General features: G+C 46.2%; 1 protein-coding gene across 1 annotated transcript in view; it reads right to left on the reverse strand.

Annotated features, from left to right (window-relative positions):
• LOC147120926 (cation channel sperm-associated auxiliary subunit epsilon-like) overlaps positions 1-27,127 on the reverse strand; it is a 196,855-nt gene that overhangs the window by 51,190 nt on the left and 118,538 nt on the right. Inside the window, exons 12-13 of the mRNA XM_085979704.1 lie at positions 3,527-3,560; positions 3,319-3,398 (exon numbers count right to left, since the gene is read on the reverse strand). Coding sequence (XP_085835830.1) covers positions 3,319-3,398; positions 3,527-3,560 — 114 coding nt within the window. The remainder of the gene's footprint in view (positions 1-3,318; positions 3,399-3,526; positions 3,561-27,127) is intronic.

Raw genomic sequence — 27,127 nt, forward strand, 5'->3', positions numbered from 1 at the left:
AGTGTCCTGATCTTAAATAATGACAATTACAAAGGTATGAAGGCAAAGTTGGCTAAAGTGGACTGGGAAAATAGATTAAAGGGTAAGACGGTTGATAAGCAATGGTAGATATTTAAAGAGATATTTCATAACTCTCAACAAAAATATATTCCAGTGAGAAGGAAAGACTTTAAGAGAAGGGAGAGCCATCCGTGGCTAGCTAAGGAAGTAAAGGATGGTATCAAATTGAAAACAAAGGCATACAATGTTGCCAAGATTAGTGGGAGGCCAGAGGATTGGGAAATTTTTAAAAACCAGTAAAGGACGACTAAAAAAATAATAGAGAGAAGATGGATTATGAGAGTAAACTAGCAAGAAATATAAAAACAGATAGTAAGAGCTTCTACAGGTATATAAAAAGGAAGAGAGTAACTAAACTAAACATTGGTCCCTTAGAGGATGAGACTTGGGAATTAATAATGGGGAACAGGGAAATGGCAGAGACTCTGAATAAATATTTTGTATCAGTTTTCATGGTAGAAGACACTAAAACCATCCCAATAATACATAACCAAGGGGCTATAGGGAGGGGGGAACTTAAAACAATCACTATCATTAAAGAAAAAGTACCCGGTAAAATAATGGGACTGGATGGCCTGCATCCTAGGATCTTAAAAGTAGTGACTGCAGAGATCGTGGATGCATTGGTTGCAATATACCAAAATTCCCTGGATTCTGGAGAGGTCCCAGCGGATTGGAAAACCGCAAATGTAACACCCCTATTTAAGAAGGGAGGGAGACAGAATGCAGGAAACTATAGACCAGTTAGCCTAACATCTGTCATTAGGAAAATGCTGGAGTCCATTATTAAGGAAGCAGTAGCAGGACATTTAGAAAATCATAATACAGTCAAGCAGAGTCAGCATGGTTTTGTGAAAGGGAAATCATGCTTGACAAATTTGCTGGAATTCTTTGAGGATGTAATGAGCAGGGTGGATAAAGGGGAACCAGTGGATGTGGTGTATTTGGATTTCCAAAAGGCATTCGATAAGGTGCCACATAAAAGGTTACTGCACAAGATAAGAGCTCATGGGGTTGGGGGTAATATATTAGCATGGATAGAGGATTGCCTAACGAATAGAAAACAGAGAGTCAGGATAAATGGGTCATTTTCAGGTTGGCAAACGGTAACTAGTGGGGTGCCACAGGGATCAGTGCTGTGACCTCACCTATTTACAATCTATATTAATGACTTGGATGAAGGGACTGAGTGTAATGTAGCCAAATTTGCTGATGATACACAGATAGGTGGGAAAACAAGTTGTGAAGAGGACACAAAGAATCTGCAAAGGAATACAGACAGATTAAGTGAGTGGGCAAACATTTGGCAGATGGAGTATAATGTGGGAAAGTGTGAGGTTATCCACTTTGGCAAGAAAAATAAAAAAGCAAATTATTATTTAAATGGAGAGAGATTACAAAATGCTGCAGTACAGAGGGACCTGGGGGTCCCTGTGCATGAAACACAAAAAGTTGGCATGCAGGTACAGCAAGTAATCAGGAAGGCAAATGGAATGTTGGCCTTTATTGCAAGGTGGTTGGAGTGTAAAAGCAGGGAAGTCCTGCTACAACTGTACAGGGTATTGGTAAGACCACACCTGGAGTACTGCGTACAGTTCTGGTCTCCTTATTTAAGGAGAGATATACTTGCATTGGAGGCAGTTCAGAGAAGGTTCACGAGGTTGATTCCTGAGATGAAGGGGTTGACTTCTAAAGAAAGGTTGTGCTGGTTGGGCTTATACTGATTGGAGTTTAGAAGAATGAGAGATGGTCTTACTGAAACATATGATACTGATGAGGGGGCTCGACAAGGTAGATGCAGAGAAGATGTTTCCCCTCATGGGGGAATCTAGAACTAGGGGGCATAGTTTCAGAAAAACTGAGATGAGGAGGAATTTCTTCTCTCAGAGGGTCGTAAATCTGTGGAATTCTCTGCCCCAGAGAGCTGTGGAGGCTGGGTCATTGAATATATTTAAGGTGGAGATAGTCAGATTTTTGAACAATAATGCAGTGATGGGTTATGGGGAGCGGGCAGGGAAATGGAGCTGAGCCCAAGCTCAGATCAGCCATGATCTCATTAAATGGCGGAGCAGGCTTGGGGGGTCAAATGGCCTACTTCTGCTCCTATTTCTTATGTTCTTATGACTTGTGAGAAACATGTAAGAAATTCATTTTCGAAGAATTGAAAGAAACATGATTTTCACTGCCGCATCAAAAGACATGAAGCAGATCAAGATGTGATGTTTCAACCGTTGAACTGTGAAAGTGTTGGAGGTTATGTGCATGGAGAGCGTGCAACTTGAAGAATGTTGATGAATGCCGAGTGGAATCATTAACACAATGGGATAGTGGGATGTTAAGTGGAGAAGGATACTGATTTGAAGAAGGAGAAGAGGGTGAGAGTGTCTGAGCCCTGGGGAGCCCAGACTCCTGGGCTCAAAACACTTACTACTAGAGGTATTCATTATGAAATTACAGGTCCTTTGCCTAGCTGTGATGCAAAACCTAGTTTATTTCAGCAATGGTAAGCTTCATACCATGTGTTTGATTTTATAGCCTTAGTGCTCAGACCTCACAAACATTTTGGCCTGGATAGTAACAGGGATGGGTTGCGTAGGCAGGGACGGAGTTTCGGATGGTATACCTGGAAGTCTGGGTTTCCTCGCATGCTGTGGAGAGTCTTTTGGCTCTGACATGTTCCCCACCCGGAAGTCAGCCTGATTGATAGGCTTGGCTTCCAGTCAGGCCATAGAACCAGGTAGGTCTGATCCCCAATCCTGGGCAAAGGTCCGATCCCTAACCCCTGGGGGAGGCCGGATCCCTGACCCCGAGGGGGTCCGCGGGCCTTTGTATGGGGGGGGGGGGGTGGCAGGGTGCGGTCTGATGTGGGGAGCTTGAGGGGCCAGGGGGAAGCACTCCAACTCCTCTTGGCTTACAAGCAGTGCTGTAAAGGCACTTACCTTCTCCCCAAAGCTGTCCTCGTCTCACTTCAGCTGCAGATTTTCCCGAGGCCTGGGAAACCCGGCAGCCCACTGTAAAACCTGCAAAGCAGGTTAAATCAGAGGCTGCCAAGCTCATTAAAATATTTAAATTGCCAATTTGCCTCCTGGAAGCGGGTTGGTTGCCCGCTGCTTGTCCTGCCTCCATTAAACCCAGAAGTGGGCGGGTTGGGATTGGGGTTCAGATTTTTAAAATTTTCACTCCCCTATCCGCTCCCACCCCACCCATTTTGTGTGCTAAAAATCCCCCCTTTGTTTTAAAGTAGTAGCAAATACTTACAAATCTACATTTGGCTTGAAAGGTGTTTTGTAATAAACCCTAATTGGGCAACCAAATCTTTTCCTGTTATAAAGCACATCCTAGAAGTAAAATAATTAAAAAAATTAGAAAATATATTTAAATCAAATATACATTTTTTAAATATAAAAATTATATTTAAAATAAAAAATTTAATAAAAATAAGGATCTCAGAGTTTGGAGAACTCACCACATCTCCTTTCCTTGAGCCTCTTAAAACTGACCTGAACACAGAAAAATCACTATGATATACAGAATTGTATTTCCATTCTGAAAAATAAGCCGAGTGAGATTTTTCAAATGCATGGGTGTGGTGGCCTCACTTTAGCAGAGGAGCAGTGACCTGCACACGGTGGCTTAGTGAGTAATAGCACTGCATCCTATGACACAAAGCTATAAATAGCAGGAAGGCCCAGGTTTAATCTGTGTCTGTGCTGAGTGTTCTAATCTTCAGCTGGGGGTGATGGCTACAATTATCCCAGTGCATCTCAGCATGGGAAAGAAGCTCGGGGTTTCTTCCTCTTGTTGGTGATACAGTCACATTTATACTGCTAGCGGCATCGCACATGGGAGTCAAGACCAAGGACATTTTTTTTAGGTCTAGTATTAGTTGAGGGTGGGGAGAAAATTGAACTAAGGCTGGGGAGGTGAGATGAGGCAAATAGAAGGGGAAGGGAGAAAGGGAGCAAAAGGAGAGAGCAGAGGGATAAGATGGACGTAGAAACATAGAAAAATAGGAGCAGGGGTAGGCCATTCGAACCTGCTCCGCCATTCAATATGATCATGGCTGATCCTCTATCTCAATACCATATTCCCGCTCTCTCCCCATAACCCTTGATGCCTTTTGTGTCTAGAAGTCTATCTCCTTCTTAAATATATTCAGTGACTTGGCCTCCACAACCTTCTGTGGTAGAGAATTCCACAGGTTCACCACCCTCTGAGTGAAGAAATTTCTCAGCTCAGTCCTAAATGTCCTACCCCATATCCTGAGACTGTGACCCCTCGTTCTAGACCTCCCAGCCAGGGGAAACATCCTCCCTGCATCCTGTCTGTCTAGCCCGGTCAGAATTTTATACGTTTCAATGAGATCCCCTCTCATTCTTCTAAACTCTAGTGAATACAGGCCTAGTCGACCCAATCTCTTCTCATACGACAGTCCTGCCATCCCAGGAATCAGTCTGGTGAACCTTCGCTGCACTCCCTCTATGGCAAGTATATCCTTTCTTAGGTAAGGAGACCAAAACTGCACACAGTACTCCAGGTGTGGTCTCACCAAGGCCTTGTATAACTGTAGTAAGATATCCTTGCTCCTGTACTCAAATCCTCTTGCAATGAAGGCCAACATAGCATTTGCCTTCCTAACTGCTTGCTGCACCTGCATGTTTGCTTTCAGTGACTGGTGTACAAGGACATCCAGATCCCTTTGTACATCAGCACGTTTATCCACGTTATACTGCATCTGCCATGTATTTGCCCACTCACTCAACTTGTCTAAATTGCCTTGAAGCCTCTTTGCACCCTCCTCACAACTCACAATCCCACCTAGTTTCGTGTTGTCAGCAAACTTGGAAATATTACATTTGGTTCCCTCATCCAAATCCTTGATATATATATTGTGAATAGCTGGGGCCCAAGCACTGATCCCTGCAGTACCCCACTAGTCACTGCATGCCACCCTGAAAAAGACCCATTTATTCTTACTCTCTGTTTCTTGTCTGTTAACCAAATTTCAATCCATGCCAGTATATTACCCCCAACCCCATGTGCTTTAATTTTGCACACTAACCTCTTATGTGGGACTTTATCAAAGGCCTTCTGAAAATCCAAATACACCATATCCACTGGTTCTCCCTTATCTATTCTACCAGTTACATCCTCAAAAAACTCCAGTAGGTTTGTCAAACACGATTTCCCTTTCATAAATCCATGTTGACTTTGTCTAATCCCATTGATATTTTCTAAGTGTCCTGTTATCACATCCTTTATAATAGACTCTAGCATTTTCCCTACTACAGATGTTAGGCTAACCGGTCTGTAATTCCCCGTTTTCTCGCTCCCTCATTTTTTAATAGTGGGGTTACATTTGCCACCCTCCAATCTGCCGGAACTGTTCCATAATCTATAGAATTTTGGAAGATGATAACCAATGCATCCACTATTTCCATGGCTACCTCTTTTAGTACACTGGGATGCGGATTATCAGGCCCTGGGGATTTATCGGTTTTCAGTCCCATTAATTTCTCCAGCACTATTTTTTTTACTAATACTAATTTCCTTTAATTCCTCCTTCTCACTAGACCCTTGGTTCCCTAGCATTTCTAGGAAGTTATTTGTGTCCTCTTCCATGAAGTCAGAACCAAAGTATTTGTTTAATTGCTCTGCCATTTCCTTGTTCCCCATTATAAATTCTCCTGTTTCTGACTGTAAGGGACCTACTATCTTCACTAATCTTTTTCTTTTTACATACTTGTAGAAACTTTTACAGTCTGCCTTTACATTCCTTGCAAGTTTACTCTCATACTCTATTTTTCCAGTCTTAATTAATCTTTTGGTCCTTTTTTGCCGAACTCTAAACTGCTCCCAATCCTCAGGCTTGCAGAGGGTCATGATGTACGAGGGGGAGGGGGACTGGAGATGGGGTGAGGGAAAGAGGGGGCGAGACTATTATTGTGTATATCTTTTCACTGATGGTCAACATAAGTTTAGATATTAGCCCAGAAATGCCCTACCTTATCGCCACGAATTAGCATTGCAATCCTGGCAAAAAATGGTGGCCGCCACTCTAATGCCATTCTCTGGTGCGGGACTCAGCAGCTGCCATTTTGATGAGGGTCTTAGCGCTGCTGATAGTAGTGCTGGCCCTAGAGATGCAAATATCAAGAGCATAACGTCATGTTCTGAGAGCTTTAACTTCGCGCTGAGTTTAGCGCTGGGTCCTAAGGTTGGTCTGAAAAGCGAGCGTACAGCAGACTGACAGAGACTTTGGGGGAAGAATTCAGTTGGTTGGTGCCTCCAGTTAGCACCTGACGGGGGTGCTAATGGGGCACTGATGCAGTAGCGCCAGGGCGAGGCGAATCCAGTGATGCATGCTAAATCTGGCCCCCCCATAGCACTGCCACTATGAGTTAGCATGGGGACCTCAGCGCCAGGTAGATCGTAACATTAGTGAGCTCACTGGGCGCCGGATCTGCAAAGTTCATTGTTGCCTTCTGCCTTAGCACCTCGCCCTAACAGTGACAGGGAGAGGAGGTGTCAAGCAGGCGGATGCCGGCTCCAGGGGTGCTACTTAAAGGGATCATGAGTAATGAGTCGCAGCTGTCAGGTTAGTGCTGTTTCACTGCTTCCTTGTCAGTTTGACGTTGTGCAACAGTTTAATTCAGTCATTTAAAAGTTGTTTAGTATCAGGAGTGTTGTGGCTGCTAACAGTTAGTTACATTTATTCTCACAACATAACGAAGTGCTACACTTGGTTACATTAATGGGGGCTGTACTGGCAGTTGACCTCGCCCTCCAGGATCTATGGCGGAGGGAGTGGAGGCAACGTGAAAGACTGGAACATGTGGTCAGAGGGAGGAGAAAGGGCATGAGGGCTCTCAACAACAGGCCTTACCCTCCCAGGGTATTCCGAGAGTACTTCTCCTACCTCCAATTAAGTGAAGAGCAGTGTATTAGAAGGCTCCGCTTCTCTAAGGAGGTGGTCACAGAACTCTCCAGCAACCAGATCTCCAGCCTCAGATCAGGGTGACCTCGGTTCTCTCAGTGCCAGTCAAGGTCACCGTCGCCCTCAATTTCTTTGCCAGTGGATCTTTCCAGTCTGCAATAGGAGATATAGCTAACATCTTGCAGTTTGTCATCCATCGCTGCATCTGGGAGGTCACAGAGACTCTCTACAGTAGGAGAAGGGACTACATTTCCTTCCCCATCACCAGAGAGAAGCAGGGCGAGCGTGTATGTGGCTCTGCCAGGATAGCAGGCTTCCCAATGGTACAGGGCGCCATTGACTGCACCCACGTGGCTTTGTAGACACCGCATAACAATCCTGAGATCTTCCGTAACCGCAAAGGCTACCATTCACTTAATGTGCAGTTGGTATGCGACCACAGACAGTGAATCCTCAATGTGAATGCCCGCTATCCTGGCAGCAGCCACGATACCTTCCTCCTGCGCCAGATTGGTGTGCTAGCACTCTTCCAGCCATCACGTCAAGCTCGCAGCTGGCTGGTCGGAGACAGCAGCAGCGGCGACAGTGCAGACCTGGGAGGAGTGGCGAGGCGGCAGCGGCGGTATAAAGAGAGCCTGAGGCGCAGGTAGGCCCCACAGCAGAAGCAGCAGCGGCGGCAGTGAGGACCTGGGAGGAGCGGCGAGGCGGCAGTGGCGGTGCCAACTCAGCACTGGCAGAATTTTCAAAGATTAACGTCAGAAGTCAAAAGTGACGTCGGCACAAGAGGAGGGAACTGATTGGTGAGTATCTGTTAAGTGTTTTTACTTAGCTTTATTAAAGTTTTTAAGTTTATTCCAGCTAGTTTAGTAAATTAGAGATTAATTAGAGGTATGGTAGGGCAGCTCACACTCGTGGAATGCACATCCTGTGCCATGTGGGAAGTCCTGGACACCTCCTGTGGTCTGGACGACCACATGTGCGGGAAGTGTCGCCAGCTACAGCAGCTCGAGCACCAGGTTACTGTTATATCCGTGTATCTTAATGTTGTGTCCTTCAATAATCAGACAACAGACTGCAGGGAACGATCAACAGGTGTTTACTGAATGAGGGTTCAAACTGCAACTGACTGTACAGATCACTACTCAGGGTTTATATACAGGTGTGGTCACTGCCGGTACTACAGGATACAGGAGCTGTAAAAAGTAGTTCTCCCCCTTAAAGGTACATACATTACAATTCCTCCCCTTTTAGATTAACAGTACCATAACACTCATTTAACAATTAAATATCAAACTAATTACAATTAACACTTTTAACATGCAACATTAACTGAAAATAGTCTATTTATAAATTCAGTCTTTGGGGAGGCTTCCTGATTCTTTCTGGATAATGCCTTTCCTGAGTGTCTCGCTCTTGGTGCGGAGGCGATTCTAACACCCTGTCGTCAGTTGATTCATCAGCTTCCAATGCTATTGTTTCTGAGGTAGATGCGACCTGTATGTCGGGTTCCTCACCAGGTACGTATGGCCGAGACATGGGGTTGACTCGTTCCTGTGACTCTAGGATCTGGTCAGCATGGCATCTCACAATGTTCTCCCCAACATCCACTGTGTACATTAGCGGCCCCTGCCGTGTGCATATCGTTCCTGGTTGCCATTTCTCTGTTCGGTAGTCGCGGGCCAAGACTGGTTGCCCTACATTGAAGCTCCTTGCCGGCTTCTCATTGATGTGCTGGAATTGCTTACTCTCAACATCTCTTCGTACATTTGGTCTGAGCAAATCCAGACGAGATCTCAAACTTCGGTTAAAGAACATCATGGCCGGGGCCTGGTTGGTGACTGCATGTGTTGCATTTCTGTAGGCTAACAGGAAATTGTCCACCTTATGCTGCAGTGGAATGTCGTCATCGCACATGGCCTTTACTGCTTTTTTAAAGGTTTGTACGAACCTCTCAGCCAATCCATTTGTGGCTGGATGATACGGGGCGGATGTGTAATGCCCATTCCTTTTCATAAATCTTCGAAACTCTTCGGACACAAACTGTGGTCCGTTATCAGAGCAAATCTGCTCTGGCAAGCCGTTCCTGGCAAAAATGGTCCGCAGGACTGCAATAGTTTTCTCCGTGGTGGTGGAGGACATTTTGATCACCTCAGGCCATTTCGAGTGCGCATCCACGGCTATTAAAAACATTGAATCCATGAATGGACCAGCAAAATCAATATGCACCCGTTGCCATGGAGATGAGGGCCACTCCCATGGGTGTAGAGGGGCATGTAGTGGTGCATTTTGGACCTTCTGGCACCCTGAGCAGCTCTTTGTCAGGTCCTCGATTTGCTGATCGATCCCCGGCCACCACACATAAGCCCTAACAAGGCTTTTCATTTTCACCCCTCCCAGATGACCTTCGTGAAGCTCATTGAGCACTCTCTCCCTTAACTTGGGTGGAATTACCACTCGGGATCCACACATCAAGGTCCCCTGGCATACTGACAGCTGTTCTCTTCTGGATGAAAATGCTGGCAACAGTGAGTCGCCATGTGCTGGCCATCCCTTCACCGTCAAATCATATACCCGAGACAGTGTCGGGTTATTTCGGGTCTCCTTCTCTATACCAGCGTTAGTTACTGGCAAGCATTCAATTATAGTCGAATGAAATTATTTCGACAGGATCCACTGCTGGTGCTTCCTCCGCAGTAGGCAGTGGCAGGCGTGATAGCCCATCAGCGTTTCCATGCTGTTTCGTGCCCTTATACTCGATTTCATATTGGTGCGCCCCTAGAAAAAGGGACCATCTTTGTAGCTGTTGCGCAGTCATCACCGGAACGCCCTTCTTTGGATTAAAGATGGAGACAAGTGGTTGGTGGTCTGTCAGCAAGGTGAACTTCTGCCCGTGCAGATAGTGATTGAACTTTTTCACTCCCCACACTAGGCTGAGGGCCTCCCTGTCAATCTGGGCATAGTTACGCTCGGCTGAGGTTAGTGACCGAGACGCAAAGGCTACTGGCCTCTCCGAGCCATCCGGGAATTTGTGCGACAGCACCGCTCCAATGCCATAGGGTGATGCATCACACGCCAACCGAATTGGTAGTGCTGGGTTGAAATGAGCCAACACCTCTTTTGATGTGATCAATGCTTTGCTCTTCTGGAAAGCTCGTTTACATTCGTCACTCCACTTCCATGGTACCCCAGTTTGCAGTAGGGTGTTCAGTGGGTGTAGTACGGTAGACAAATTCGGCAATAACTCATGCTAGTAGTTCACCAGCCCAAGGAACGACCTCAGTTGTGACACATTTTCCGGTGCTGGAGCCTTGACTACTGCCTCAATCTTTCAGGGGACTTATGTAACCCCTCTTTATCAATAACGTGGCCACAATATGAGATCTGCTTCTGGAAAAACTCGCATTTGTGGCGATTAGCTCGGAGCCCATATTCCTTCAATCTAGTGAGCACCTGCTCCAGGTTGGCGAGGTGATCACTGTCATTTTCGCCCATGACCAGGATGTCGTCCAAATAACACTGGGTCCCTGGAATCCCTTGCAGGACTTGTTCCATTGCCCTTTGCCAAATAGCCGGAGCTGATGCTACCCCGAACACCAGCCGGTTGTATTGGTAGAGACCTTTATGAGTGTTGATCGTGAGGTACTGTTTCGAGGCTTCTTCTACCTCCATTTGCAGGTACGCCTGGGCCAGATCAATCTTAGTGAAGCGTTTCCCTCCAGATAGCGAGGCGAAAATGTCTTCAATCCGCGGAAGCGGATATTGTACAGTGTGAAGGACTGGGTTCACTGTCACCTTAAAGCCCCCACAGATGCGAACCTTCTTTGGTTCCCCAGGCGTATTACTCAACGACCTCTTCATTACAGGAACGGTGAGTGTAGCCCAGTCGCTCCATTCCACTTTGGACAGTACTCCTGAACGTTCCAAACCTTCCAGCTCTGCTTCGACGGCTGGGCGGATCGCATAAGGTACCGGTCTGGCCTTAAAAAACTTTGGGCTTGCATTTTCCTCTATTTTGATCATCGCTGTTATGCCTTTTAGTGTTCCGAGTCCCTGCTGGAACACTTCTTGTGCGTCAGTTAGCATTTTTGACACTCGTCCAGGTGTGACGTCATCATCCTTTTTGGCATCTACAGTCAGTGCTTGTATGGAATGCCAATCTAGCTATATCTTCTGGATCCATTCACGTCCTAGTAGTGGTGGTCCTCCATCTGGCAATACATATAGGTCCATTTTTGGTGTTTCCTTGCCGTTATATATAACGTTCACCCTTATTTTTCCTTTGGGGTAGACTTTTTGCCCCGTGTACGTCTTCAAGACAATCTTTGTATCTCTCAAGGGTATATGTGAGAATAGCCGCTTGTAGTCCCTTCGGTTTATGACTGTTAGGGCTGATCCTGTGTCCAATTCCATTTTCACTTGGACTCCTGCTATCTTGAGTGTGACCCAGATAGTTTGGTGATCCTCCGTTTTGATCACATTATGTAGTTTCAGACAACACAGCTCCTTGCTTCCGGAGTCTGTATCACTCTTCTGTTCGTCTGAACTACTCTCCGTCACCTTATGTACCTTCTTGTACTTCTCCTGTGGAGATTTCTTGCTGCGGGTTTTCTTTCCCGACCTGCAGACTCTTGCTATGTGTCCTACTTTTCCACACTGTCTGCACACTTTGTCCTTGAACCAGCAATCATTATGGTCATGTGTTGTTCTGCCGCAGCGATAGCACTTCACTATTCCGTATGACATTTCATTTGTGCCATATTCTTGCAGTCTCCATTGTATCTCTGCAGCGCCCCATGCTCCTGCTTCGTGTGATACTGCAATGCTGAAAGCCTTGTCCAGCGTAAGATCCTTTTCTGATGGAAGCCGTTTCTGGGTTCCTTCACTTTGAAGCCCACACACAAACTTGTCCCTTAAAGTATCTGCTAGTCCCGTTCCAAACTGGCAGTGTTTCGATAGCTTGCGCAGTTCCGTTAAATACTCAGCATCACTTTCATCTTTATGCTGGCTCCTTTTGTGAAACTTAAATCTTTCTGCTATCAGCAGCGGTGTGGGGTTTAAGTGGTCCTGTAGGATTGACACTATGTTTTCAAAATCCTTTTCTACTGGCTTCTCTGGGGTTACTAGGTTTCGTAGTAAGCCATACGTTTTTGCACCCATTGAATTCAACAATACCAGCGCTTTCTTGTCATCTGGCACTTCATTCGCCTTGCAGTATACTTCTATGCGTTCGACATATGTCGTCTAATCTTTGACTTCATTGTCGAACGCTGTGATACTGCCACTCTTCGGCATTTTTGGGTGTGGTTAGACTGGCTTAAAATGGCGTCTCCCGCGCTTTCCTTTCTTCCCCGCTGCGGCTTAAAATGGCGCCTCCCGCGCTTTCCTTTCTTCCCCACTGCAGCTTAAAATGGCGTCTCCCACGCTGCTGCCAATGCCACTCTCGGCGGTCCTCGTGGCAAATGGTGACGCCCTGTGGGTTTCGTGCGCTGCTCCTGCGCTGCTGCCAATGCCGCTCTCTGCTGTCCTCATGGCAATGGCAGCACCTCGCGTTTTCCTTTGCGCCTCTCTCCCCCGTTGACGCTGCTCGGCCCTTGAACACCGGCTGCGCTCTGCTCTCTCTTGTCTCTCTCCCCGTTGACGCCGCTCGGTCCTGAACACCGGCTGCGCCCTGTGCGCTCTGCCCTCTCTCTCTCCCCCGTCGACGCTGCTCGGCCTTCTTCTGTGCCGCTCGGTCGGCTCCAGCCACCGCTGTCCGGGAAGGGTCTGCGCAGTACCTGTTGCCAGCCCGTTTCGCTGGACCACCGTGACTGGAAAGCCAAGCCTGGCTCTCGACAGCCTCCCCTGCGGTGCTCAAATCTCCGCTGGATGACTGGGCGGTTGCCCGTGGTCGACGCCCGTGCTTCTGGACTCGACCTCCTTCCACTGTTCTCCAGGAGCGAATCCCTGGGAGGTGATGCAGAGTTGCAGGTAGGTTCGAATCTGCGTCGTCGCCAATGTTATATCCGTGTATTGTTGTGTCCTTCAATAATCAGACAACAGACTGCAGGGAACGATCAACAGGTGTTTACTGAATGAGGGTTCAAACTGCAACTGACTGTACAGCTCACTACTCAGGGTTTATATACAGGTGTGGTCACTGCCGGTACTACAGGATACAGGAGCTGTAAAAAGTAGTTCTCCCCCTTAAAGGGAGCTGTTCCGTTGGGACGGGCTTCACTTGGCCAGTGCTGGGACTAGAGTCCTGACGGATCATATAACTAGGGCTGTAGAGAGGGCTTTAAACTAACTAGTGGGGGGGAGGTTCCTAGAGAGCAAATAATAAAAATGACAACAGAGAAGGTCATAGACTTAGGTAGCAGTGGGGAAATTAAAAACCAGAGCGTGTCAGGAAGGGGCAGAAGGTATGGAGTAAAAGGTAAAGTAATAAAAAGGGCAAAAGCAGGAACTAAGTGTCACAAAACATCTTTGAAAGTTCTCTATCTGAATGCACATAGCATTCGTAACAAAATAGATGAGTTAATGGCACAAATAACTACATATGGGTATGATCTTGTGGCCATTACAGAAACATGGCTGCAGGGTGACAATGCCTGGGAATTAAACATACCAGGTTATTTAACGATCAGGAAGGACAGGCAGGAAGGAAGGGGAGGTGGGGTGGCGATGTTATTAAAGGAAGGAATCACTGTAATACAGAGAAATGATATTGGGTCAAAAGATCAGGACAATGAAACAGTTTGGGTGGAGGTAAGGAATAATAAGGGGAAAAAAACACTAGTGGGCGGAGTCTATAGGCCTCCGAACTGTGGCAACTCTGTTGGACGGAGTATCAATCAGGAAATAGTTGAGGCTTGTAATAAGGGAACATCTATAATTATGGGGGATTTTAACTATCATATTAATTGGACAAATCAAATTGGGCAGGGCTGCCTTGAGGATGAGTTCATTGAGTGTATTAGGGATGGGTTTCTTGAGCAGTATGTAACTGAACCGACCAGGGGGCAAGCAACCTTAGATCTGGTCCTGTGTAACGAGATGGGATGAATTAAAAATGTCCTAGTAAAGGATCCCCTTGGAATGAGTGACCATAACATGGTTGAATTCCATATTCAATTAGAGGGTGAGAAGGTTGGCTCTCAAACAAGCGTGCTAAGCTTGAATAAAGGAGACTATGAAGGTATGAGAGCGGAATTGAGTAGAGTGGATTGGGAAAATAGATTAAAGGGTAAGACGATACATGATCAGTGGTGTACATTTAAGGAGTTATTTTACAACTTCCAAAAAAAATATATTCCACTGAGAAGAAAAGGGTGTAAAAGAAAAGACAGCCATCCATGGTTAAGTAAAGAAATTAAGGATAGTATTCGACTAAAAACAAGGGCATATAAGGTAGCCAAATCTAGTGGGAGGATAGAGGATTGGGAAAACTTTAAAAGACAGCAAAAAATAACAAAAAGATTGATTAAGAAAGGGAAGATAGATTATGAAAGGAAATTAGCAAAAAATATAAAAACAGATAGTAAGAGTTTTTATAGTTATATAAAAAGAAAAAGGGTGGCTAAAGTAAATGTTGGTCCCTTAGAGGATGAGACCGGGAAATTAATGGTAGGAAATATGGAGATGGCAAAAACACTGAATGAATATTTTACATCAGTCTTTACAGTAGAAGACACTAAGAATATCCCAACACTGGACAAACAGGGGCCTAAAGGGGGGGAGGAGCTAAACACGATCAAAATCACTAAGGAAGTGGTACTCGGTAAAATAATGGGACTCAAGGCGGATAAATCACCTGGACCTGATGGCTTACATCCTAGGGTCTTGAGGGAAGTGGCGGTAGGGATTGTGGATGCATTGGTAATAATTTTCCAAAACTCCCTGGACTCGGCAAAGGTCCCGGCAGACTGGAAAACTGCTAATGTAACACCCTTATTTAAAAAGGGCAGTAGACAGAAGGCTGGAAACTATAGACCGGTTAGCCTAACATCTGTGGTAGGTAAAATTTTGGAGTCCATTATTAAGGAGACAGTAACAGGACATTTGGATAATCATAATTTAATAGGACAAAGTCAGCATGGTTTTATGAAGGGGAAGTCATGTTTGACAAATTTGCTGGAGTTCTTTGAGGAAGTAACGTATAGGGTGGATAAAGGGGAACCAGTGGACGTAGTGTATTTAGACTTCCAAAAGGCATTTGACAAGGTGCCACACACAAGATTATTGCTTAAGATAAAAAATCACGGGATTGGGGGTAATATTCTGGCATGGATAGAGGATTGGCTATCTAACAGAAGGCAGAGAGACTGGCAATCAGTAACTAGTGGTGTTCCGCAGGGGTCAGTGCTGGGTCCCCAACTCTTTACAATCTATATTAACGATTTGGAGGAGGGGACCGAGTGTAACATATCAAAGTTTGCAGATGATACTAAGATGGGAGGGAAAGTAGTGAGTGAGGAGGACATAAAAAACCTGCAAGGGGACATCGACAGGCTAAGTAAGTGGGCAGAGATTTGGCAGATGGAATACAATACTGGAAAGTGTGAGGTTATGCACTTTGGCAGGAAAAATCGTAGAGCAAGTTATTATCTTAATGGCAAGAAACTGGAAAGTACTGAAGTACAAAGGGATCTGGGGGTCCTGGTGCACGAAACTCAAAAGGTTAGTATGCAGGTGCAGCAAGTGATTAAGAAGGCCAATGCAATGTTGGCTTTCATTGCTAGGGGGATAGAATATAAAAATAGGGAGGTATTGCTTCAGTTGTACAAGGTATTGGTAAGACCGCACCTGGAATACTGCGTACAGTTTTGGTGTCCATACTTAAGAAAGGACATACTTGCTCTCGAGTCAGTACAAAGAAGGTTCACTCGGTTAATCCCGGGGATGAGGGGATGGACATATGAGGAGAGGTTGAGTAGATTGGGACTCTACTCATTGGAGTTCAGAAGAATGAGAGGCGATCTTATTGAAACATATAAGATTGTGAAGGGGTTGGATCGGGTGGATGCGGGGAAGATGTTCCCGATGATGGGTGAAACTAGAACTAGGGGGCATAGTCTTAGAATAAGGGGCTACTCTTTCAAAACTGAGATGAGGAGGAACTACTTCACTCAGAGGGTGGTAGGTCCATGGAATATGCTGCCCCAAAAAGCTGTAGAAGCTACATCATTACATAAATTTAAAACAGAAATAGACAGTGTCCTAGAAGTAAAGGGAATTAAAGGTTACGGGGAGCGGGCAGGAATTTGGACATGAGTCTAGGTTCGGATCGGTCATGGCCCTGTGGGTAGCAGAGCGGGCCCAGGGGCCGTGTAGCCTGATCCTGCTCCTATTTCGTGTGTCTAATTCTGTTAGATTCAGGAGATGGTTCTGTGATAGTGGATTGGCGGTTAGGATCAGATCAGCCATGATCTTATTGAATGGCGGAGCAGGCTCGAGGGGCCGATTGGCCTACTCCTGCTCCTATTTCTTATGTTCTTATGTTCTTACATTACAGTTACGGAGCTTGAGCGGCGGCTGCAGTCACTGCTGTGCATCTGCGAGGCTGAGAGCTACGTGGATAGCACGTTTCAGGAGGTGGTCACCCCGCAGCTTAAGAGTGTGCAGGCAGAAAGGGAATGGGTGACCGTCAGACAGAAGAGGAGGACCCGGCAGGTAGTGCAGGAGTCCCATGAGCCCATCTTGCTCACCAACCAGTATTCGGTGCTGAGTACTGGTGAGGGCGATGGTTCCTTTGTGGAGTGCAGCCAGAGCCAAGTCCACAGCACCATGGAAGGCTCAGCTGCACAGGCGGTGGGGGGGGGGGTGCGGGGGGGGTGGTGGGGGGGGAAGAGGAGAGGGAGAGCAATAGTGATAGGGGATTCAATAGTTAGGGGAGCAGACAGGTGTTTCTGCAGCCGCAGACATGACTCCAGGATGGTGTTGCCTCCCTGGTTCCAGGGTCAAAGATGTCACTGAACAGCTGCAGGGCATTCTGAGGAGGGATGGTGAACAGCCAGAGGTCGTGGTCCATATCGGTACCAATGACATAGGTAGGAAGAGGGATGAGGTCCTGCAGGCAGAGTTTAGGGAGCTAGGAAAGAGGTTGAAAAGCAGGACCTCAAAGGGAGTAATCTCTGGATTACTACCAGTGCCACGTGCTAGTGAGTTCAGAAATAGGAAGATAGAGCAGATGAATGCGTGGCTGGAGAGATGGTGTAGGGCTTTAGGTTCCTGAGGAATCGGAACCGTTTCTGAGGGAGGTGGGACCTTTACAAACCAGACGGGTTGTGCCTCAACGGGAATGGGACCAATATCCTCGCGGGAGGGTTTGCTAGTGCTGTTGGGGAAGGTTTAAACTAGCTTGGCAGGGGGATGGGAGCCTAAGTATAGAGTCAATAGGGAGGGAAGAAAAACTGGAATTGGAAAACAAAAACGTAGAAAGTAAATTGGAAGGACAGAGGAATCAAGGGCTAGATAGTAGTCAACAAGGAGGTTTGCCTGTACTAAATGGTATATACTTCAATGCAAGGAGTATAGCGAACAAGGCAGATGAGCTGAGGGCACAGGTAGATACTTGGGACTATGATATTATCGCAATTACAGAGACGTGGCTGAATGAGGGGCAGGTATGGCAGCTCAACATTCCTGGTTACAGGATAGAGAGGGAGGTAAAAAGGGAGGGGGGTCGCGGTATTGATTAAGGAAACTATTACAGCTGTGAGGAGGGATGATATGTTGGAGGGATCATCAAACGAGGCCATATGGGTCGAATTGAAAAACAGAAAAGGGGCAATCACACTGCTGGGAGTGTACTACAGACTCCCAAACAGTGAGAGGGAGATAGAACAACAAATATGTAGACAAATTTCTGAGAAGTGCAAAAACTATAGGGCAGTAATAGTAGGGGATTTCAACTACCCCAATATTAACTGGGATAAAATTAGTGTGAAGGGTATAGAAGGTGCGGAATTCCTAAAATGCATCCAGGAGAGCTTTTTTAGCCAGTATGTAGCAAGCCCAACAAGGGAGGGGGCGGTTCTGGACGTAGTTTTAGGGAATGAAGCTGGGCAGATAGAAGGCGTATCAGTGGGATAGCATTGTGGTGCTAGTGACCATAATTCTGTTAGATTTAAGGTAGTTATGGAAAAGGACAAGGATAGACCAGGAATAAAAATTATAAATTGGGGGAAAGCAAATTTTGCTAAGCTCAGAGAGGATTTAGCCACAGTGGACTGGAAACAGCTACTTGAAGGTAAATCAGTGTCAGAGCAGTGGGAGGCATTCAAGGACGAGATCCGGAGGGTTCAGACCAAACATGTGCCCTTAAAGAAACAGGTGGGACTAACAAATCTAGAGCACCCTGGATGTCTAGAGACATGCAGGGTAGGATAAAGAAAAAAAGGGAGGCGTATGACAGATACCGAGGGCTAAATACTCCAGAATCTTTAGAGGAGTACAGAAAGTGCAGCGGTGCAATTAAAAATCATATTAGGAAAGCAAAGAGAGAGCATGAACTTGGCAAGTAAAATCAAGGAAAACCCAAAGATGTTTTATAAATATATTAAGAGTAAGAGGATAACTAAAGAAAGGGTAGGGCCTATTAGAGATCATGAGGGTAATGTGTGTGTGGAGGCGGGAGATGTCAGTAGGGTTCTTAATGAATACTTTGCATCTGTTTTCACAAAGGAGGGGCGAAGCAGACACTGCTATCGGGGGGGAGGAGTGTGAAATATTAGATGAAATAAACATAGTGAGAGAGGAAGTATTAAGGGGTTTAGCAGCTTTAAAAGTGGATAAATCCCCAGGCCCAGATGAAATGTATCCCAGGCTGTTAAGTGAAGTGAAAGAGGAAATAGCAGAGGCCCCGACCATCATTTTTTCAATCCACTCTGGCTTCAGGTGTGGTGCTGGAGGACTGCTAATGTGGTACCCTGTTTAAAAAGGGAGAAAAGGATAGACCGAGTAATTACAGGTCAGTCAGCCTAACCTCGGTGGTGGGAAAATTATTGGAAAGAATTCTGAAGGACAGAATAAATCTTCATTTAGAAAGACACAGATTAATCAAGGATAGTCAGCACGGATTTGTTATGGGAAGGTCGTGTCTGACAAACTTGATTGAATTTTTCGAGGAGGTAACAAGGAGGGTAGATGAGGGTAGTGCATTTGATGTAGCATATATGGACTTTAGCAAGGCTTTTAATAAGGTTCCACATGGCAGACTGGTCACGAAGTTCAAAGCCCATGGGATCCAGGGCAAAGTGTCAAGTTGGATTCAAAACTGGCTTGGAGACAGGAAGCTGAGGGTAATGGTTGATGGGTGTTTTTGTGACTGGAAGGCTGTTTCCAGTAGGGTTCCACAGGGCTCAGTACTAGGTCCCTTGCTTTTTGTGGTATATATCAATGATCTTGACTTGAATATAGGGGGTATGATTAAGAAGTTTGTAGATGATACTAAAATTGGCTGTGTGGTTGATACTGAAGAAGGAAGCTGTAGACTGGAGGAAGATATCAATAAATTGGTCAGGTGGGCAGAACAGCGGCAAACAGAATTCAATCCGGAGAAGTGTGAGGTAATGCATTTGGGGAGGGCAAACAAGGAAAGGGAATACACATTAAATGGTAGGACACTGAGTAGTGTAGAGGAACAAAGGGACCTTGGAGTGCATGTCCACAGGTTCCTGAAGGTAGCAGGCCAAGGTGGTTAAGAAGACATATGGAATGCTTGCTTTTATTAGCTGTGGCATAGAATACAAGAGCAGGGGGGTTATGCTTCAGCTGTATAAAACATTAGTTAGGCCTCAGCTAGAGTACTGCATGCAGTTCTGGTCACCACATTATAGGAAAGATGTGATTGCACTAGAGAGGGTGCAGAGGAGATTTACAAGGATGTTGCCGGGAGTAGAGAATCTTAGCTATGAGGAAAGACTGGATAGGCTGGGTCTGTTTTCCTTGGAACAGAGGAGGCTGAGAGGAGACCTTATTGAGATGTATAAAATTATGAGGGGCATAGATAAAGTGGACAGAAAGGATCTATTTCCCTTAGCAGAGGGGTCAAAAAACAGAGGGCACAGATTTAAAGTAATTGGGGGAAGGTTTAGAGGGGATTTGAGGGGAAATTTCTTCACCCAGAGGATTGTGGGGGTCTGGAACTCATTGCCCGAAAGGGTGGTAGAGCCAGGAACCCTAACCACATTTAAAAAGTACACCAAGAGCTGGGAAGTGGGATTAGGCTAGATAGCTCTTTGTTGGCCGGCGCGGACACGATGGGCCAAAATGGCCTCCTTCCGTGCTGTAACTTTCTATGATTCTATGAAGGGTTATCCGCTATCCACCTGGCTCATGACTCCCCTCCGCAAACTCAAAACTCCTGCCCAGCATTGATATAATGAGTGCCATGCCGCCAGCAGGAACATCATCAAGCAGATCATCAGGCTGCTCAAGCAACGGTTCCGCTGCCTTGACCGCTCGGGAGGAGCCCTCCAGTACTCGGCTGAGCGGGTGTCCTATTTCGTCTGCTGCATGCTCCACAACTTGGCCATCATTAGGGCCCAGCCCTTGTCACCTGGGATTGCGGGACCACCTCAGGAGGAGGAAGAGGGAGAAGAGGAGGAGGAGGAGGAGGAAGAGGAAGATGAGGCGGAGGAGGAAGAACAGGAGCGAGGGAGGAGGCAGCCACTCAATTGGTCTTCTGGATCATCAGACTGCGGTTCCAATAAATTAAACCCTAGATCCCCGTTGCTCACCACATCCCCATCATTCCATCTCTATCGCAGGCCATATCACCGCGCAAAGCTGAAATGAGAGACATCACAAAATAATCCAAATTGAATTAATAAATTCATCAATAATCATTGAACACATATTTACAACAATACAAACACCTATTCACCCTTGTGCAATCCCTTAGTGCCTCTCGTTACTGTGCCTTTGCCTACTCTAGTGTTCCTACGAAGTGTTGGCACAGTGGCTGCAGCACAGCTGGTGGAAGGCTGCTGAGTGTCTGTGCGGAAGACTTCAGATGGCCTTGCAGGACGCCCTCGACCAGCTCTGAGCCTGGAAGGCCCAGCTGTAGACTGCACCACCTCAGCATGGGCGGCAGCATTCTGGGCTGGCTGGACGACAGGTAGCGACAAGGACAATGGCAGAGTGCCAGTGGTGGGAGCAGGAATGCTGTCATCCTGAGAGAGCTTCCTGCTCCACTGACTCACTGCCACTCCCCTGGGGCAACACCTCAGCATCCCTAGCAATCTGTTGCAGCACAGATTGCTAGCCTGCAATGCCGTGAAAGCCCCAGTCGATGGTGGTAGACCCAGCCATGATGGCAGCTTGCATTGCATCAAGCTGAGACTGCATGAGAGCAGTCTGAGATTGAATGCCACCAAGCATACTGCATGAAGACGTTGCATCACTTCTGCCTGTGCTGCAATGGAAGCTGCCAGATCGCCCATCACACGCGGCATCAGGCCTGGGTCACCACGGTCTCTCTGGGAGTCTACCATCCTTTGCAGACTGGAAATGATGAGCTCCATGGTGTGCGCAGAGCTCTGTTCAATGTTGGAGGTGGACTCCTCCATGCTCCTTACCATTGCCGAGAGGTTCTCGGGCACCCTTGCCATTGCACCTATCATCTCCGTGTGCATGCCCATCATCCTTCTTCTAAATGCCTCCCCATTGAGGTCCTCATTTGAGTCCTGTGCAGCAGAACTTGCATGCGAACTCTCCCTCTGGGGAGCTGGCTCCTGAGCTACCCTTTCGCCCTGGCCTTGCTGCAGCCCTCTCGTCCCTGGTGCATCAACCTGTGCAGATCCCGCTACAGTTTAGGTGGAGATAAGAAATAAAAAGGGAAAGAAGTCACTGGTGGGAGTAGTCTATAGGCCCCCTAACAGTAGCTACACTGTAGGACAGAGTATAAATCAAGAAATAATAGGGGCTTGTAAGAAAGGTACTGCGTTAATCATGGGCGATTTTAATCTTCATATAGATTGGCAAGGGTAGCCTTGAGGACGAGTTCATAGAATGTATTCGGGATGGTTTCTCAGAACAATATGCTGTGGAACCAACCAGGGAGAAGGCTATTTTAGATCTGGTAATGTGTAATGAGACAGGATTAATTAATGATCTCATAGTAAAGGATCCTCTGGGGAAGAGTGATCATAGCATGATCAATTACAATCAACCTCATCTGAAGCCCGCATCGCCTTGTGGAAAGACCGGCTCGCCAGTCTTGAACAACCCCCAGCGATGGAAATTTTACTTGATGAAAGCCTTCCCCCAGGAGCTAATTGCAACTGGGCAACCTGGAAGTGCCTTAACAGACTTAGGACCGGTGTAGGTTGCTCAAAGGTGTCACTAAGCAACTGGGGATATTCAACCAGCCTGACAACTTGTGAATGTGGAACTCAGGCACAGACTATGCAACATCTCCTGCAATGCCCATCATTAGAGGAACCCTGCACTGTTGCAGATCTTGCTGAATTCAACAACAAGGCGCAAAAATGTGTCCAGTTCTGGCTGGGCTATGTATAGACTGTCCGTGGACACGATAAGAAAAAGAAGAAGCATGATAGAATTTCAAATTCAGTTTGAGGGTGAGAAACTTGGGTCTGAAACTAGTGTCCTAAACTTAAATAAAGGCAATTACAAAGGTATGAAGACAAAGTTGGCTAAAGTAGACTGGGAAAATAGATTAAAGGGTAAGACGGTATATAAGCAGTGGCAGACATTTAAGGAGATATTTTATAACTCTCAGCAAAGGTTTATTCCAGTGAGAAAGAAAGACTCTACGAGAAGGATGAACCATCCGTGGCTAACTAAGGAAGTTAAGGATGGTATCAAATTGAAAGAAAAGGCATACAATGTTGCGAAAATTACTGGTAGGCCAGAGGATTGGGAAATTTTTAGAAACTAGCAAAGGATGACTAAAAAAAAATAAAGAGGGAGAAGATAGATTATGAAAGTAAACTAGCAAAACATCTAAAAACAGACAGTAAGAGCTTCTACAGGTATATAAAAAGGAAGAGAGTAGCTAAAGTAAATGTTGGTCCCTTAGAGGATGAGACTGGGGAATTAATAATGGGAAACAGGGAACTGACAGAGACTTTGAACAAATATTTTGTATCAGTCTTCACAGGAGAAGACGCTAAAAGCATCCCAATAATAATTGATAATCAAGGGGCTATAGGGAGGGAGGAATCTAAAACAATGACTATCACTAGAGAAAAAATACTAGGCAAACTAATGGGCTAAAGGCTGACAAGTCCCCTGGACCTGATGGCCTGCATCCTAGAGTCTTAAAAGAAGTGGCTGCAGAGATAGTGGATGCGTTGGTTGTAATCTACCAAAATTCCCTGGATTCTGGAGAGGTCCCAGCAGATTGGAAAACCACAAATGTAACGCCCCTATTCAAGAAAGGAGGGAGGCAGAAAGCAGGAAACTATAGGCCAGTTAGCCTAATGTCTGTCATTGGGAAAATGCTGGAATCCATTATTAAGGAAGTAATAGCAGGACATTTAGAAAATCATAATACAATCAAGCAGAGTCAACATTGTTTTATGAAAGGGAAATCGTGTATGACAAATTTGCTAGAGTTCTTTGAGGATGTAACGAGCAGGGTGGATAAAGGGGAACCAGTAGATGTAGTGTATTTAGATTTCCAGAAGGCATTCGATAAGGTGTCACATAAAAGGTTACTGCACAAGATAAGAGCTCCCGGGGTTGGGGGTAATATATTAGCATGGATAGAGGATTGGCTAACTAACAGAAAACAAAGAGTCGGGATAAATGGGTCATTTTCAGGTTGGCAAACTGTAACTAGTGGGGTGCCACTGGGGTCAGTGCTGGGGCCTCAACTATTTACAATCTATATTAATGACATGGATGAAGGGTCCATGTGTACTGTAGCCAAATTTGCTGATGATATAAAGATAGGTGGGAAAGCAAGTTGTGAGGCGGACACAAAGGGCTGGATTTTCATTGGGGAGGCGGGACTACAACTTTTGGGGTTGTAGTCCCGCCTCCATCGAGTTGTAGCCAACCCATGCGATTTTGACTTGATTGACCTTGTTGAGCCCGCCCAGCGGGCTCAGCAGGTCAATTAAGGGCCACCCGGCAACAGGTGACATCACAGATTGATATTTCATCTGTCAAGACCTTTTGACAGATGAAATATCAGCATTTGACAACTGTTTGAAGCTGTCAAACACTGACAATCTGTACTCTGTTAATTCCTTCCTCTCAGGATGATTTAGAGATCTCTCCGGAACAGAAAGCTGAATGCTGCAATTTTTGACAGATCGCGGCCATTCTGCTTTCTGTGCCGGTGAGATGAGGGACTCCCGAGACCTGAAGGAAGGAAGGCTGTAAAGGTAAGTAAAACTTCTTTAAACACTTTAAACACACTTAACACACTTACCTCTGCACTCATGCACCCATCACTCACCTGAACACCGGACATCTCGACCCCTCCAAGCCCTTCAGCCCGATGGCCCGCCTTGCTAACTTGACGTGGTTTGGAGCTGTCGGGAATCCCACACTTCAAGAATGAAAATAGGGATTAGGCTAAAAACTGCCTTTTAACTACCTGTTAACAGGCAGTTAATTGGCACTAATCCCCTTCCTGCCTCAGGGAGGCGGCTCCCAGCACAGGTCGGGTACCCACCTCCTTTGAAACTGGCATGGAGACGGGTTTGGGTGCGGGATGGGCTTGTGCCGCCCCTGATTTCGGGATTTTAACCCCCCACATGCCTCCAATCCTGCCTCAACGGCCCAATGAAAATCCTGCCCAAAGAGTCTGCAAAGGGATATAGATAGGTTAAGTGAGTGGGCAAAAATTTGGCAGATGGAGTATAATGTGGGAAAATGTGAGGTTATCCACTTTGGTAAGAAAAATAAAAAGGCAAATTATTATTTAAATGGAGAGATTACAAAATGCTGCGGAACAGAGGGATCTGGGGGTCCTCGTACATGAACCACAAAAAGCTAGCATGCAGGTACAGCAAGTAATTAGGAAGGCAAATGGAATGTTGGCCTTTATTGCAAGAGGGATGGAGTATAAAAGTAGGGAAGTCTTGCTACAACTGTACAGGGCGCTGGTGTGACCACACCTGGAGTACTGCGTGCAGTTTTGGTCTCCTTATTTAAGGAAGGATATACTTGCATTGGAGGCAGTTCAGAGAAGGTTCAATAGGTTAATTCCTGAGATGAAGGGATTGTCTTATGAAGAAAGGTTGAACAGATTAGGCCTATACGCATTAGAGTTTAGAAGAATGAGAGGTGATCTTATTGAAACGTATAAGATTCTGAGGCGGCTTGACAGTGTAGATGCAGGGAGGATGTTTCCTCTCGTGGGGGAATCTAGAACTAGCAGGCATAGTTTCAGGATAAGGGGTCACCCATTTAAAACGGAGATGAGGAGGAATTTCTTCTCTCAGAGGGTCGTGAATCTTTGGAGTTCTCTACCCCAGAGAGCTGTGGAGGCGGAGTCATTGAATATATTCAAGGCGGAGATAGACAGATATTTGAGCTACAGGGGAGTCAAGGGTTATGGGGAAAGGGTGGGAAAGCGGAGTTGAGGCCAAGATCAGATCAGCCAGGATCTTATTGAATGGCGGGGCAGGCTTACATAGAAACATAGAAGATAGGAGCAGGAGTAGGCCATTCAGCCCCTCGAGCCTGCTCCGCCATTCGATGAGATCATGGCTGATCATCCAAACTCAGTACCCCGTACCTGCCTTCTCCCCATATCCCTTGATACCTTTAGCTTTAAGAAATATATCTAACTCCTTCTTGAATATATTTAAAGACTTGGCCTCAACCGCCTTCTGTGGTAGAGAATTCCATAGGTTCACCACTCTCTGGGTGAAGAAATTCTTCCTCATCTCTGTCCTAAATGGCTTACCCCTTATCCTTAGACTATGACCCCTGGTTCTGGACTCTCCGACCATCGGGAACATTCTACCTGCATCTAGTTTGTCCAGACCTGTCAGAATTTTATAAGTTTCGATGAGATCCCCTCTCATTCTTCTAAACTCCAGCGAGTATAATCCCAATCGACCCAATCTCTCCTCATACGTCATTCCTGCCATCCCAGGGATCAGCCTTGTGAATCTTCGCTGAACTCCTTCCATGGCAAGAACACCTTCCTCAGATAAGGTGACCAAAACTGCACACGGTACTCAAAGTGTGGTCTCACCAAGGCCCTGTACAACTGCAGCAGGACATCCTTGCTCCTGTACTCAAACCCTTTCGCTATGAAGGCCAACATACCATTTGCCTTCTTCACCGCCTGCTGCACCTGCATGCTTACCTTCAGTGACTGGTGCACAAGGACACCCAGATCTCGTTGCACTTCCCTTTCTCCCAATCTATTGCCATTCAGATAATAGTCTGCCTTTCTGTTTTTGACATCAAAGTGGATAACCTCGCATTTATCCACGTTATATTGCATCTGCCACGCTTCTGCCCATTCACCCAACCTGTCCAAATCATCCTGGAGTTTCTCGGTATCCTCCTCGCAGCACACACGCCCACCCAGCTTTGTGTCGTCTGCAAACTTGGAGATATTACATCTAGTTCCCTTATCTAGATCATTAATGTATATTGTGAATAGCTGGGGCCCAAGGGCCGATCCCTGTGGTACCCCACTAGTCACTGCCTGCCACTCGGAAAAAGACCTGTTAATTCCTACTCTCTGCTTTCTGTCCGCCAACCAGTTCTCTATCCAAGTCAATACCTTTCCCCCAATCCCATGTGCCTTAACTTTACATGCTAATCTCTTATGCGGGACCTTATCGAAAGCCTTTTGAAAGTCCAAATACACATCTACTGGTTCGCCCTGATCTATTTTCCCAGTTACATCCTCAAAAAATTCCAGTAGATTAGTCAAGCACGATTTACCTTTTGTAAATCCATGTTGACTTTGTCCGATCCGTCACTGTTTTTCCAAGTGCTCAGCTATTACATCCTTTATAATGGACTCTAGCATTTTCCCCACTACCGATGTCAGGCCGAATGGCCTATTCCTGCTCCTAGTTCTTCTGTTCTTATGTAGTATATACTAGCCTCTAAAGAAGGCATAGTGCCAGTAGCTGAGCTGGTGACTGCGGGTGAGACATGCAGTGACGCAGTGTCTTCTTCCTCCTCCTCTTCTCCCGC

Source organism: Somniosus microcephalus, chromosome 3 (genome assembly GCF_052327205.1).
Source record: "Somniosus microcephalus isolate GS21.2 chromosome 3, FLI_Smic_1.0, whole genome shotgun sequence".
NCBI classification, from domain to species: Eukaryota; Metazoa; Chordata; class Chondrichthyes; order Squaliformes; family Somniosidae; genus Somniosus; species Somniosus microcephalus.